General features: G+C 42.9%; 1 protein-coding gene across 4 annotated transcripts in view; it reads left to right on the top strand.

Moving 5' to 3' along the window:
* Nucleotides 1–15,821, top strand: part of LOC140212579 (dyslexia-associated protein KIAA0319-like) — a 76,181-nt gene that overhangs the window by 58,397 nt on the left and 1,963 nt on the right. For 3 of the 4 annotated variants that reach the window (XM_072283548.1, XM_072283551.1, XM_072283549.1), the window contains exons 13-20: nucleotides 266–411; nucleotides 5,331–5,482; nucleotides 6,192–6,330; nucleotides 8,911–9,073; nucleotides 11,809–11,951; nucleotides 12,719–12,841; nucleotides 14,162–14,252; nucleotides 14,375–14,463. In XM_072283548.1, coding sequence (XP_072139649.1) covers nucleotides 266–411; nucleotides 5,331–5,482; nucleotides 6,192–6,330; nucleotides 8,911–9,073; nucleotides 11,809–11,951; nucleotides 12,719–12,841; nucleotides 14,162–14,252; nucleotides 14,375–14,463 — 1,046 coding nt within the window. The remainder of the gene's footprint in view (nucleotides 1–265; nucleotides 412–5,330; nucleotides 5,483–6,191; nucleotides 6,331–8,910; nucleotides 9,074–11,808; nucleotides 11,952–12,718; nucleotides 12,842–14,161; nucleotides 14,253–14,374; nucleotides 14,464–15,821) is intronic. The other variant, XM_072283552.1, reaches the window with a different exon arrangement.

Consider the following 15,821-nt stretch of genomic DNA (forward strand, 5'->3'; position numbering starts at 1 on the left):
TGAATTTTCTGTTTTATTTCAGATTTCCTGCATCTGCAGATCTTATTATTTCACTTACTGCCATATATTGGCTTTCTGCATCACAAAAACACCTACATTTTCCCATCGAGTCATAGCCATAGAAAAGTACAGTGCAGAAAAAAGGGCCTTCGGCCCACCCAGTATGTGCCTACATGTCAGCAGAAGGGGCTATTAAACTATTTTGGGATACCTTGAGGCTGTGAAAGGCACCAAGTTAATGCAAGTCGTTTGTTTTTGCCCACAGTGGTTCTGATGTGAAAATTGAAGGTAAGGACAAGGCTGTAGCCACGGTCTTGGGTCTCCATGTTGGGATGTACCAGTTTAGATTAACTGTCACTGACCAACAGGGGCTGAACAGCTCAAAGACTCTGACGATCACCATCAAAGAAGGTAACTGACCAAGCTTCCACTGTATTAGTTCAGCCTGCTAGTTAACATGCTCTTCTTGCTGTTTGGTCTTTACCATACAACAGGTGTTTTCACTGTGGTTGCCAGGTTAATATCTCACACCCAAAAAGAATAAATGCAGTTCAGCAGCTCAGAGATGTCTGGCTGTGGAACTTTGGAATCGCCTTCAGCAGATTTCTCAACAGAATGAGCAATTCCATCCTAATTCATCACAGGGGCTACCCTGCAGAGTTAAATCAACAGAATGTCATAGAGATATGCAGTACAGGAAAAAAAAAGCCCTTCAGTCCATCACTCAATGCTAACTTTTTTTTGCCTAACTGCATTAATCCCTTGTGCTAGAATTAGGCTGATGTTCCTCAATCCCTTGCCTATTCTAGTCCCTGTCTACATGTCTCTTAAATATAATGATTGTGTCGGATCCCAGTACCTCCCCAGACAGCGAATTCCACGTATCTGTGTAAGGAAAAAAAATCTCTTCTGTTCCCTTAAGAACTCATTTCTCCCATCCCACATCTTCACCCTTTGGTTATAGATATTTTTCCGTAGCGGAAGAAGATTCCATCTACCTTGTCCATGCCTTTTATGATTTATCTACCTCCTTCGGGTCACTCCTCACTTTCCTTCTCTCTATGGAAAAGTCAGTTCTCGTTACTTGTTCCCTTAGGACAGTGATTTAAAACAAAATCTGAACTCTGCGTGACTTGTGACTCCAAGATGAGTCAAACTAAACAGGAATAATAAGTATCCCGAAGTGACTTCAAGGTGACTATTTCTAGGTGTGTTCAGGTGACTGTCAAGCATTGCTGAAGTTTAATTTTCCTATTGGCTCCCAGGGCAGCAGAGTAGCAGAGCGATTAGTGTAACCCTGTGGCAGTGTCAGTGAGTCGGGTTCAATCCTGCTGACTGCGAGGAGTTTGTACGCTCTCCTCATGACCTCCTGGGTTTCCCCCCACATTTCAAGGATGTATGGATTAGATTAGATTATGATTAGATTATGAGGACACACAGTCCTCTTTTATTGTCATTTAGTAATGCATGCATTAAGAAATGATACAATATTCCTCTGGTGTGATATCACAGAAACACAGGACAGACCAAGACTGAAAAACTAACAAAAACCACATAATTATAACATATAGTTACAACACTGCAACAATACCATAACTTGATGAAGAACAGGCCATGGCACAGTAAAAAAGTTCAAAGTCTCTCGAAAGTCCCACATCTCACACAGACGGGAAGACAACTCTCCCTGCCATGCCCGACCACAGTCCGACTCTGAGTCGTCTGAAAACTTCGAGCTCCAATCAGCCCTCCGACACCGAGTACCGAGCACCATCTCTGCCGAACGCTTCGACCCCAGCCTCGGTCGCCAGCAGCAGGCAAAGCTGGGGATTTTGGGGCCTTCCCTCCAGAAGATTCTCAATTGCACAGTAGCAGTGGCAGCGAACTAGGCATTTCAGAAATTTCTCCAGATGTTCCTCTGTGCTTCTCACGTCTGTCTCCATCAAATCAGAAATGTGCACGGCGTCCTACTTACAAATATGATATCATTTCACTGGAGAGCTGTGCGCGCAGCATCGCACCACCATCTTCTCCTCCCGCCTATATGGATTAGTAGGTTAATTGTCACATGGGTGCAATTGGGCAAAGCATTTCTTATTGAGTTGGAAGGGCCTGCACTGTGTTGATTCTTTGAATAAGTAAATAAACAAATTAATCAATATTCTCCAGTGCACAAACATAGAAGAACTTATTTCATGTTCTCCAAATACTCAACATAAATGAAAGCTAAATCAGAGGTAAGGCACATTTTTGTTGAATATGACATATTGGAGTAATGATTCCTCATGATCCATATTCTGCTCAATACACAAAGATGGACTTTATGAAGCTAAGCTTTTAAGCACAGTCGCTCTGTTAGGACTGTTCTGGCAATCACTCCTACCTGTACCTCTGCAGTCATATGCCGTGTACACATTAGCAACTTCCTGGTGCCCAAAACACTCAATTCTGCTGGCGAATGGAAACGTTATTTCATTTCCTGAAGTAGATTCTCTGTTTGTGTGGAATTGTACAGAAATGATTGGCCTTCAAGAGGAGAGGCTGTACTTGATCTGGTATTGGGAAGTGAACCTGCTCGGGTGTCAGATCTCTCAGTGGGAGAGCATTTTGGAGATAGTGATGACAATTCTATCTCCTTTACCATAGCATTGGAGACAGATAGGAAGAGACAAGTTAGGAAAGCGTTTAATTGGAGAAGGGGGAAATATGAAGCTGTCAGGCAGAAACCTGAAAGCATTAAATTGGGAACAGATGTTAGTAATCAGTAATAGAACCATAGAACACTACAGCACAGAAAACAGGCCCTTCGGCCCTTCTAGTCTGTGCCGAAACTTTATTCCGCTAGTCCCATTGACCTGCACCAAGTCCATAGCCCTCCAGACCTCTCCCATCCATGTATCTATCCAACTTATTCTTAAAACTTAAGAGTGAGCCTGCATTTACCACATCAGACGGCAGGTCGTTCCACACTCCCACCACTCTCTGAGTGAAGAAGTTCCCCCTAAACCTTTCCCTTTTCACCCTAAAGCTATGTCCTCTCATATTTATCTCATTCTTAGGGAAAAGTATGGCAGACATGTGACAAGTGTTCAGGGGATATTTGCGTCGAGTTCTGCAGAGGTACGTTCCAATGAGACAGGGAAAGGATGGTAGGGTACAGGAACTGTGGTGTACAAAGGCTGTTGTAAATCTAGTTAAGAAGAAAGAAAAGCTTATGAAAAGTTCAAAAAACTAGGTAACGATAGCTATCTAGAAGATTATAAGGCTAGCAGGAAGCAGTTTAAGAATGAAATTAGGAGAGCCAGAAGGGGCCATGAGAAGGCCTTGGCAGACAGGATTAAAGAAAACCCAAAGGCATTCTACAAGTATGTGAAGATCAAGAGGATAAGACATGAGAGAATAGGACCAATCAACTGTGACAGTGGAAAAGTGTGTATGGAACCGGAGGAGATAGCAGAGGTACTTAATGAGTACTTTGCTTCAGTATTCACTACGAAAAAGGATCTTGGCGATTGTAGGGATGACTTGCCATGGAGTGAAAGGCTTGAGCATGTAGATATTAAGAAAGAGGATGTGCTGGAGCCTTTGGAAAGCATCAAGTTGGATAAGTCTCCGGGACCGGATGAGATGTACTCCAGGCTACTGTGGGAGGCGAGGGAGGAGATTACTGAGCCTCTGGCGATGATCTTTGTATCATCAATGAGGACAGGAGAGGTTCTGGAGGATTGGAGGGTTGCAGATGTTGTTCCCTTATTCAAGAAAGGGAGTAGAGATAGCCCAGGAAATTATAGATCAGTGAGTCTTATCTCAATGGTTGGTAAGTTAATGGAGAAGGTCCTGAGAGGCAGGATTTATGAACATTTGGAGAGGTACAATATGATTAGGAGTAGCCAGCATAGCTTTGTGAAAGGCAGGTTGTGCCTTACGAGCCTGATTGAATTTTTTGAGGATGTGACTAAACACATTGATGAAGGTAGAGCCGTAGACGCAGCAAGGAATTTGATAAGGTACCCCATGCAAGGCTTATTGAGAAAGAAAGGAGGCATGGAATCCAGGGGGACATTGCTTTGTGGATCCAGAACCGGCTCGCCCACAGAAGGCAAAGTGTGGTTGTAGACGGGTCATATTCTGCATGGAGGTCGGTGACCAGTGGTGTGCCTCAGGGATCTGTTCTGTGACCCCTTCTCTTTGTGATTTTTATAAATGACCTGGATGAGGAGGTGGAGGGATGAGTTAGTAAATTTGCTGATGACACAAAGGTTGGGGGTGTTGTGGATAGTGTGGAGGGCTGTCAGATGTTACAGCGGGACATCGATAGGATGCAAAACTGGGCTGAGAAGTAGCAGATGGAGTTCAACCCAGATAAGGGTGAGGTGGTTCATTTTAGTAGGTCAAATATGATGCAGAATATAGTATTAATGGTAAGACTCTTGACAGTATGGAGGATCAGAGGGATCTTGGGGTCTGAGTCCATAGGATGCTCAAAGCCGCTATGCAGGTTGACTCTGTGGTTAAGATGGCATACGGTGCATTGGCCTTCATCAATTGTGGGATTGAGTTTAAGAGCCGAGAGGTAATGTTGCAGCTATATAGGGCCCTGGTCAGACCGCACTTGGAGTACTGTGCTCAGTTCTGGTCGCCTCACAATAGGAAGGACATGGAAACCATAGAAAGGGTGCAGAGGAGTTTTACAAGGATGTTGCCTGGATTGGGGAGCATGCCTTATGAGAATAGGTTGAGTGAACTCAACCTTTCCTCCATGGAGTGACGGAGGATGAGAGGTGACCTGATAGGGGTGTATAAGATGATGAGAGGCATTGATCATGTGGATAGTTAGAAGCTTTTCCCCAGGGCTGAAATGGCTAACATGAGAGGGCACAGGTTTAAGGTGCTGGGGAGTATGTACAGAGGAGATGTCAGGGGTAAGTTTTTTTACGCAGAGAGTGATGAGTGCGTGGAATGGGCTGCCAGTGACGGTGGTGGAGGCGGATACGATAGGGTCTTTTAAGAGACTCCTGGATAGGTACATGGAGTTTCGAAAAATAGAAGGGCTATGGGTAACCCTAGGTAATTTCTAAAGTAAGTACATGTTTGGCACAGCTTTGTGGGCCGAAGGGCCTGTATCATGCTGTAGGTTTTCTATGTTTCTGTGTACCAAGAGGTGTAGATATCAGACGTCAGTGTTATTAAACTCACTGACCACTAGTTACTGTGTGCAATTGTACTGAGTGTAATTGTATCTGTAGAGAAAAATATTAAATAGCTTCCAATAATAAAAACTAGAAATTGTCAGCTGTGCAGTCAAATAACTGAATTTTGACTCTGTTTTTAAGAGATCAACAATCGTCCTGTGGCTAATGCTGGAGGTAACCAATTTTTGACATTACCCAACAACTCCATCACTCTGGATGGCTCCAGATCTACTGATGACCAAGCCATTGTATCTTACCTGTGGACTAGAGGTGGCCAGAGTCCAGCTGCAGGTGTGAGTATGAAATCCTGCTGTTAGCATCCGTAGAACTTCACCCATTCTTTACTGCCTCTGCAGAAAACAAAGAGAAAGAGGTGTCTTCAAAGAAAGTAATGAGCACCATTACAAATTCACCATAAGTTTAACCGAAAGCAACATTTATTCAACACAGGAGTGGACTCCAGTCACAATTATATATCCTGACACCACTACTTTTTGTCTTCCCTTCCTTTATATCAGACTTCATTCACTGATTTTTGAATGCTGAAGTAATCGTTTAATTTCTAAAATTGTTGCGGTATCCATTTCAAGGGTTAAAGCAATTTACGACACATTCCACTCTCAGCATCTTCTAATGACTCTGAAATTTAAATTGATTAATTGTCATGCAAACGTATATTGCCACAGGAAGCATCAGAAGATGTGCTTACCTTCTCTCTAATGTAGTTCTGTATATATCCTGGCCCTTGTGATGTCCACGTAACCTTGATGCTGTTCCCCCTTGACCTATTAATACACGGACAGCATTTGTTTCATCGTGACACTTTTCAGCAGTTTGGGACTATGTCATTGAGACTCACTGTCAGATGGGGCTCAGCACTGCAGATCCTTCCGGAACTTCTTTGGTTTGTTTTTATCTGGGCTAAGTCTTCTCCGTTGAGGTTGTCTTGTTGCTTTAGAAAGTAACCCGTGATGTGTGATGTGTGATGTCCCCCTGCTGCAGGAGGTAATGCATGGCTCAGACCACGATGCAGCACTTCAGCTGGCCAACCTCGTCGAAGGGAAGTACGTTTTTCACCTGAAAGTCACTGATGCAAAGGGCGAGTCGGACACAGACAGCGCCATTGTTGAAGTGAGGCCAGGTAAGTTGCTGAGGAGTTTCTTGGGGCTATTTCTTAAACACATCTCAGGAATAAGCCTCCCCTCTATGGACCCTGTCCATACTTTTTTGCTGTCTCATTAAATGAATGAGCACGAACAAAGATTCCACCCACCCCAGGCATCCTCTCATCTGACCCTCCCACCGACAGAAGAGACAAAAGCCTGAAAGCATGTACCACCAGGCTCAAGTTTAGCTTTTATTCTGCTATTATTACTCTTGAACAGACTGGTTGTATAAGCAGTTGGACACTTAGCCTCACACTCTACCTTGTTACCATCTTGCACTTTATTGTTGACCTGCACTGCACTTTTTTGGTAGCTTTTACACTCTATTCTGCATTGTTATTGTTTTACCTTATTCTAGCTCAATGCACTGTGTGATGATCTGATCTGTATGAACAGTATGCAAGGCAAACTTCACTCCATCTTGATACATGTGTCAACAATAAACCAATATCCTCTACTCCAACTGGTACATGACAATAAAATTAATCTGTGCCCTCTCCAGATCACTGTTCAATGACACCCAATAAATGCTTTGCGAGAGATTTGAATGATAGAATTCTGGACAAGCTGCATCACCTGGCTTAAAACATTAAAAAAGGCCTGTTTAGAATAAAATTTTGGAACAGCATCTGTTGGGAAGTATTTCTTTAAAATTCATGTAAAACTTTGACAGTCGTTCAGCAAAGGAACGGACACAAAATGTTGGAGGAACTCAGAGGTTCAGGCAGCATGTGTGGAGGGAAATTAGCCAACATTTCCAGCCAAGACCCTTCATGAGGATTGAAAAGGAAGAGGGCAGAAGCCAGAATAAAAGGCTAAAGAGGAGGAGGAGGGCGAGCTGGTGGGTGATAGGTGAATCTGGCTGAGGCTGGAAGGTGGGTGGGGGGTGGTGGGAATGATGTGAGAAGGTGGGATGTGACGGATGGAAAAGGCAGAAGACCGAATACAACAGAATCTGACAACAGAGGCCAGTGGACCATGGAATAAAAGGAATGCGGTGGGGAGCAAGCAGAATGAAGCTGTGGGTGAAGGGCAGGTCATGAAGGCAAGGGGAGGAGAAAGAGAAGGGGTGAAAGGGCCAGAGCAATAAGGGAAAATAAAAGAGGCGGTGGGGTGGTGGGGGGAGGGGAACAGAGGAGAGTAATCATCAAAAGTTAGAAAAATCTATGTTGATGGTGTCTGGTTGAAGACTACCAAACTGGAATATCTAATCTGTGTCTAGCCGCATCTTCTTCAATTTATTCCATGGGTACTGTCCTCTCCTATCAGATTCCATTTTGTTCAGTCCTTTGACCCTTCACATTCCACCTTCTTACATCACCCCACTTGCTCCTCCCTCATCTGGATTCACCTAGCAACCACCGGCTTTTGTTTCTTCTCCTTCCTCTACCTTTTTATTCTGGCTTCTGTCTCCTTTCCTTTCTAGTCTTGAAGGGTCTCAGCTGGATACGTCAACTGTTCATTTCCTTCCACACATGCTGCCTGACCTGCTGAGCTCCTCCTGCATTTTGTGTGTGTTGCTCTGGATTCCCAGCATCTGCAGAATCTCTTGCGTCTCCTTCAGCTAAGTGTGATTGAATTCCACATTGGGACAGATAAAAGCGTGTTCTGCTTTAGTATACTGAAGGAATTTGGCATTGTGTCCCTTCATTTTTAAATCACTAGTTTACACTTCCAAACTTAAAAGCTTCAGTGCCGAAAGGAATTGGCAAATTCACTATAATTCCTTGTTTTGCTACAAAGATTATCTGGAGATAGGTTCATTATAACCGTCAGGTATGGTGGGGGAGGGGAGATGGGGGGGCTACGGCACAAGGTCGAAGTAAGCTGCAGAGAGTTTGTAAGCTTAGTCTGCTCCATCATGAACACCAGCTCTGTAGTATCCAGGACATCCTCCAGGAGCGATGCCTCAAAAAGGTGGTGTCCATCATTAAGGACCCCCATCTCCCAGGTCATGCCTTGTTCCCATTGCTACCATCAGGAAGGAGGTACAGAAGCCTAAAGTCACACACTCAACAATTCAGGAAGAGCTTCTTCCCCTCTGCCATCAGATTTCTGAATGGACATTGAACTCATGAACACTACCTCACTACTTTGTTTCTATTTTTGCACTACTTATTTAATTTAACTATTAATATATGTTTGTATATATTTTACTGTAATTCACAGATTCTCCCTCTACTATTATGTATTGCATTGTACTACTGTCTCAAAGTCAACAAATTTCATGATCTATGCCAGTGATATTAAACCTGATTCAAATTCTGAATCTGAATGCTTACTGGTCTTTAAGACTGCAGTGACCGACGTGGTCTAAGTGGCTCTCTGATAATGTGTTAATATCTTTAGAATAGTTTGTCTTCAGCAGGTAGAAATATCAGCAATTATTTAATAGTATTGAATAAGATGAGGGTGAAGTATACTTGCACAAAGTTCTGAAATATTGTGGATGGTTGGTTGAAGGGTGAAGATTCGGCAGTTTATTTCACGGTAAACATACCTTGACCTCTAATTTTTTTGTATGCGTGGCCTGTTTTCCTGCAAATCCTGCCCAGCAGACCCAAAGAAGAATGATCTGGTAGAGCTGGTGCTCCAAGTCCACGTGAGCAACCTGTCTGAGCAGCAGAAGGGCACTCTTGTGCGGCAGCTGGCGGTACTGCTCGGGGTCCTGGATAAAGACATCAACATCCAGAAGATTCAGGCACATTCTGAGTCCAGGTGAGTGAGCCAGACCTGAGACAGCTGGCTGAAAATTTCAAACAATGTACACTACTGAGTATTTACTTCTCAAAAGTTTCATCCTTCGTCTCCAGAGAAGTGGGCATGTTGGCATTTATTACCAGTTGTCCAGGGTTAGTTGAGTTAGTCTTGACAGTGTAACGATACAAAGGCCAGACTGGGTAATGACACGCAGTGTTCTTCAACTTTTGATATCCAAGCCAAGAAATTAGTGAAAGGAGAATAAAATATTTTTATTTGGCGATTCTTGTTTAGACTAAAACAGTCAACTCTTTGACTTGAAATACCACCCTGTGTCATAAGGGGGGGACACTGGGAGCAGACCCAAATGCAAGACACAGACACTGAAGTACTAGGAATGGGACAGGACTAGAGACTAGAGTTAGGGACGTGACTGAATGCAGATAGGAGCTGGGACAAGAACACAGACTTAGGCTAGGACATTGGCTAGGCAAACGGGGCCAGGACAAGGAACTGGGAACTAGGAGCCTGGGCTTGGACTCCGAGCCAGAGACTGGCCAAAGACCCACAATCTGGATCTTGGCTCGCGCTTGGACCCTGGAACTAGGCGAGGACATGACGTGGCTACAGGACTGGACATGGCTTAGGTTCCTCGAGGCGAGGACATGACGTGATCTTGGGAGACAGGAACCTCAGAACACAAAGCCGGAAGCCTTGACTTGGTCTTGGAGAGGACAGGAACACAGAGCCATGGTCTAGAGCACCGGAACATGGAGCCTTGGTTGAGATTCAGGAACATGGAACACAGAGCTGGGACCCCTCCTTGGGAACAGGATGTAGGCCAGGACTCATACACAGAATGCTGAACACGATAAGACGGTTCCCAACACCAGGTAGCGGCAAACGGCTGGACCTACCTAGCAAAGGCGTGGACACAGAGAAAGTTCCAACTCAACGATAGACAGTTCCTTATCTTGACACAGCAAGGCTCTGGTCTTGCTCCAGTGGTTGAACTTGACAAGGTTGCAGGCAAGGCTCCAGAAGGAAGGGGAAGGGAAGGGAAGGGAACTGTCCAGCCTCAGGGTAACGGCAAAGACGGCCTGACTTACCCCACAGAGGTGAGGACGGGATACTGACAAGACAAACCAGCAACCGCGCTTGAACCCAGGGCCACTTATATTCCCAGTCCCAAGACGAGCATCAGGTGCCTATGATTAAGCCCGACTGAAACAAGGGACAGCCAGAAGACATGGAGCCTGGAGTTCACGGACCGGACTGGACCGTGAACCGGAACGTGAGCTTCACCGACCGGACTATGACACCCTGAAAAATGGAATCCTGAAAACGAAATCCTTTCAGGAGTTTTTTTAAAAGTGAATTCAAATTATAAAGATGCCAAGGATCAATGGAATCAAACACAAGTTTCTGTAATGCCAGAGCTGTACCTAGTTATATCAAATACATTGTGTTTGTCTACCATTGTGACTTAGGTGAAGATCAGACCACATTTTATGAGTAATTACTGCAGAAAACCAGGTAATTGCAAATGGATCACAAACTTTTTCTTCCAACTGTAACTTTGTATTCAACAGATCAATTGAGTCAGTCTGGCCTGCTTTCTTCGTACCTGATTTTCCCTGTTTTGGGTGACTCTGGCAGCCTATGGATGGATGGCTGATGGTGATTAATGTAGCTGAGTGGCAGACTGCCGTCCAAGATCCAGTCAATGCCAAAATAATCCACAGTTCGCAATCTGATAGAGTGAAAGAGGTCAGAAGGAGTCAACATTTTATGAGTGCCACCTTCTCTGCAGAGCGGGATCATCCATTGCTTCACAGAGACAATTTCCACAGAAGACTTGGACAATGCCACTTCTCGCCCTTTCTCTGCCTCCATTCCAGAACCCTGCCCTGTTTGCCCCAATTTCAATCACACTTCAGAGATGGAGCACAGTACAACACAGGGTCAGCCCCTATGGCCCATGATGTTGTACCCAACTAATCACATTAGTCATTGAGTTCCTAACTAAACTGATCCCTTCTGCCCATATAATGCCCATATTGCTCCATTCTCTGCACATTTATGAACCTGTTTAAGAGCCTCTTAATTGTATTTGGCTCCATTAGAACCCATAACCTCTGCTTCAAATAAACTTGCCTCTCACATCTCCTCTGAATGTATCCACCCCCCCATGCCCTCTAATATCAAATGTTTCTTTCCCAGGAAAAAGATACCAGCTGTCAACTACATCTGTTTATCTCATAAGCTTATAAACCTCTATCTGGTCTCCCTCCAGCTTCTTCAGCTCCCATGATAACAACCCAAGCTAGTCCAACCTCTCCTTGTGGGAGTACGTTAAATATTTGTGATTATTTTCTATTTCCAGCATCTGTGATTATTTTTAATCTCATTATACATAAAGTCTTGGGTTGAGAATACATACAATCTTTAGTTAATGTTAAAGAAGGCAGAAAGTAGAAAATAAGATTGGCAACCAGAACCCAAGTTGTTATAGTATGGGAGGTATTCCATTCCTCAGATTGACACAACTCATTCAATGTTCAGTATCTCTTGGAAATAATGTTTATTTCAAATACTTTAATAACCTTTCACCTTGGTAATTAGAATAAATTTTACCTTCTTTCATGGTGAAGTTATACCTATCCAGTAACTTGCAAATGCAGGTGAGGGGCTTCTTCATACTGAGGCACAGACTGCTGTTGAACGATAATCTTGTATTTTCTGTCCTGCAGCACAGCATTAACATTTTACGTCCAAGGTGGGCAGCCAGACCGTGTGTACAAAGGGGTGGATGTGGTGAGGACTTTGCAGAAACAGCTTGTGAGAGAGAAGGTGGACTTTTTGCTTTTTAAGACCCTGAATATAGATACAGTTGGTAAGTTGTGTTTTCTTGCTTGGATGCTTTTGTTCAAAACTTTGTTCAAATTACTAACAAGTTTATATTAATATTAATTATATTAGTATGCATGAATTCCTGGAGTGACAATGGTATTAATTGTCTCTGGGTATTTCCTTTTGCACATTATTGAATAAACACTACTGCTTTCTTTGGGCTTTCAGTTTTGAATAATTATTAGTCATCCTTAGTAGCTTTTTAAATACAAATATTTGTGTGTGTGTGTGTGTGTGTGTGCGCACACATGCGCGCACACGTATATGTTAGCACATGGTCTAGTTAAGATTTTCAATGCACAAACCAATGGCCAAGCCCATTATTAAAAAGCTGTGTATTGCTCTCCCACCAAAGGAGACACTGAAACAGTGCTCTTGCTTGAGATTGTGGCAAATTTCTATTGCTAAGACTTCCGTATTTTAATGTTAATATTAAAATATTGCTAGTCTCTGTTTATTATATCTGAAGGCTTGAAACATGTGGCATGTATAAATGCACTTGATGTTTTATAAATGGCTCCCGAATGGATGGTGCATATTGACAGTTTTCAGTATAAATTGTGATGCAGCAAGAAATGAAAAGCATCTGACTACAAAGCAGTAAGGGTTAATACAGGGCTTTACTGATGGAGAATGGGGGCACATGACCATTCTGTACAATAATTGCTGTTTTTAGGCTTGGGGAGCTATATTTGTCGATAGTCATGCAGCATTTCCGTTCATCACACTTGAAGTTTGCTGTCTTTACAGTCTGCTTTCGGAAGTGCTCTGCTCATGGGGACTGTGACCCGTTTACCAAGCGTTGTGTCTGCTACCCGTTCTGGATGGAGAATCTCATGCGGCGTTACGTTGGAGACGGGGAAAGCAACTGTGGTGAGCAGATTTGCTCTAAAATGTGTTGGATGGACTAAAGTCATTGTGATGAGCAGAGATAACCTGTTCAATAAATGGGTGTTGTGGATTTTCATCTTCACTGCTGGGCCATTATCTGGCAGGCTTGTTCTGATTCCTCCTCTAGTAACAGTGATAAAAGTGAAAATCTACCCTGCAATCTCAAGTTGGCACTTTTTTTTTTGCCAAAGTTCCCTCTTTTTGCTTTCATTTCTGCCTGTGTATAGTAATACAAGAAGACATGGCTAGACTGGAACTGACTGAGTAAATCTATTGTCAGTCACACATTGAACCAACATTGCTGAGAGGGGATTTAAGTGCATGGTTTGAATTTTGGAATGATCCCCCACTGCATTTTACTACAGAATTTATTCTATTTTTATTGAGGGCCTGTTTAAGTAAATGCTCTTTGCAGAGTAAATAAATTTGCTGCAAACTCCACCTTATTTCTAACTGAATTGGCAGTGTTAGTTCTGCTATTGTACCTTAAAGAAGTTCCTTGGTGTTAGCAAATACTCTGTAAGTGATATGATTTGAGACCCACCTAAATCTTCTACCGGTAAGTACATACAGTGGAATCTCACTCAATCAGTTCCTCTTAAGATCATGGAATCCTCTAGCTCTGGAGGCCATTCAGCCCACTACTGCTATCACTTACTCTTTGAAAGAGCTGTCTTTTATCCCAGGCTTCTCAATGTAACTGTACAAATTATCCAGTTGTCGCCTGAAATTTCTCATGGTTCCCAATTCCTCTTTGAATGCAATGTCTGGATCTACAGAAGAGGTTTCTAATCTTCTGCGTAATTCATTTGATAATTCTGTTTCATGGCTGACTCGCTCTTTAACGTTAACACTGCTAGTAGGAAAAATCCCATCTTCCTCTATCTCCACAGTGAACTGATCTTATTTTTGCTATTATACTAATAACTTCCTGTTCGTCTCTCAGAATCTGGCATCATCCTCTAGGCAAAATGTGTATAATTGGACAGAATTATTCCATTGAAGTGGAACCATCTGAGGTCTAGCTCTCAGTAAAGATTCAATCAGATGACTTCATTCTCACATAGAGTGTCTTTATTTCCTACATATTACCCTGTCAGCATTGAGGGAAAGAATTCCTCAGCTCTGAGGTGGGATCTTCTGTATACAACTTGCATGTTCCATTTCCTACATTATACCAGACACAAGTTGGAGAGATTTCTTGGTATTTGGAACATCATCAGAGATGAATTGGTGCTATGTAAACACATTTCTTTCACATCCAACCAGATGCTGTTGTAAACCTTGTACTTTTATTTACAGAGTGGAACATATTATACGTGATTCTGTCAATGTTTCTAACAATCATCATCATTGGAGGAATTTGCTGGACTTGTATTTGTTGTTGCAGGAGGTATGAGACAGTAATATCAGTAAGGAATCTGCGTATCTTTCGGGTGCAATCATACAACTATATTATTCAAACATCCAAATTTTCCTGGACATAACATGATTTTGAATCACTTTTTCCAACAGAAAGAGGACAAAAATAAGGAAGAAAAACAAGTATACTATTTTGGACAATATGGATGACCAAGAACAGGTGGCATTGAGACCTAAGTATGGTAAGTGATATAGAGTGAATATAGTTGGTAGTTATCTTTAATGATTAAGTATCAAGGATAATATCAAAATAGCCATCAGGTACTAGAAGAAAGCTTATGCTTTATTGCCAGTGGAGGCCACAATGCCTACCAACTCAATGGAGGTTCAGTATGTCAGGCAGTTGTTATATGGCAGATCTCATGCATTTTCACTTAAGTTTCAAGTCCCAGTCCAGGGACATAAGCATATAATCTGGGAAAATGCTCTACTGCAGTAGGAAGGTCAGTGCACTGATAAGGGAATCATCCTTTGGATTTGAGTGTAAATCACGCCTCCTCACCCCTAGGGCTATCTTGAAGAGGAATGGAGAATTCTCCTTTGTATCCTGGCAAAACCCAATTCACAACTAATATCATTAGAAACTATAAATTACACCCCCTCACCCCTAGGGCCATCTTGAAGAGGAGTGGAGAGTTCTTCCTTGTATCCTGGCAAAACAAACCTCACAACTAATATCATTAGAAACTATAATTACATGCCCCCAGGCTATCTTGAAGAGGGGTGGAGAGTTCTCCCTTGTATCCTGGCAAAACCCATGTCACAACTAATATCATTAGAAACTATAAATTACACCCCCTCACCCCTAGGGCCATCTTGAAGAGGGGTGGAGAGTTCTCCCTTGTACCCTGGCAAAACCCACACCACAACTAATATCACTAGTAAGTATTAGTCATAGCCATAAGACAGAGGAGCAGAATTAGGACATTCGCCCCATCGAGTCCACTCTACCAATCGATCATGGCTGATTTATTTTCCCTCCCAACCTCATTCTACTGTCTTCTCCTCGTAACCTTTGATGCCCTTAATAATCAGGAACCTTTCAACATCTACTTTAAATATACCCAGTGGATTGACCTCCACACGATAAATTCGACAGATCCACAACACTCTGGCTAAAAACATCCCTCCTCATCACCATTCCAAAGGGGCACCCTTCTATTCTGAGGCTGTGTTCTCTACTCCCAGACTCTTCCAATGTTGGAAACATCCTCTCCACATCCACTCTATCTAGCCTTTCAATATTTGGTAGGATTCAACGAGACTCCCTCTCGTTCTTCTAAATGCCATTGAGTACTGTGTAAGAGTCATCAAATGCTCCTCATGGTAACCCCTTCATTCCTGGGACAATTCTTGTAAACCTTTGGACGCTCTCCAATGCCAGCAGATCCTTTCCAGGATATTGTTATTGTAGCATTTTAGCAATATCATTATATCATTGGTTGCTACATTTTCTGAATTACGACAGTGACCTCTCTACAAAGACATTTCATTGGCTATGAGATGCCTTGTGTACTCTTGGTGTGAAAAATTGTATTGC

This window comes from Mobula birostris, chromosome 19 (assembly GCF_030028105.1).
Source record: "Mobula birostris isolate sMobBir1 chromosome 19, sMobBir1.hap1, whole genome shotgun sequence".
Classification (NCBI taxonomy): Eukaryota; Metazoa; Chordata; class Chondrichthyes; order Myliobatiformes; family Myliobatidae; genus Mobula; species Mobula birostris.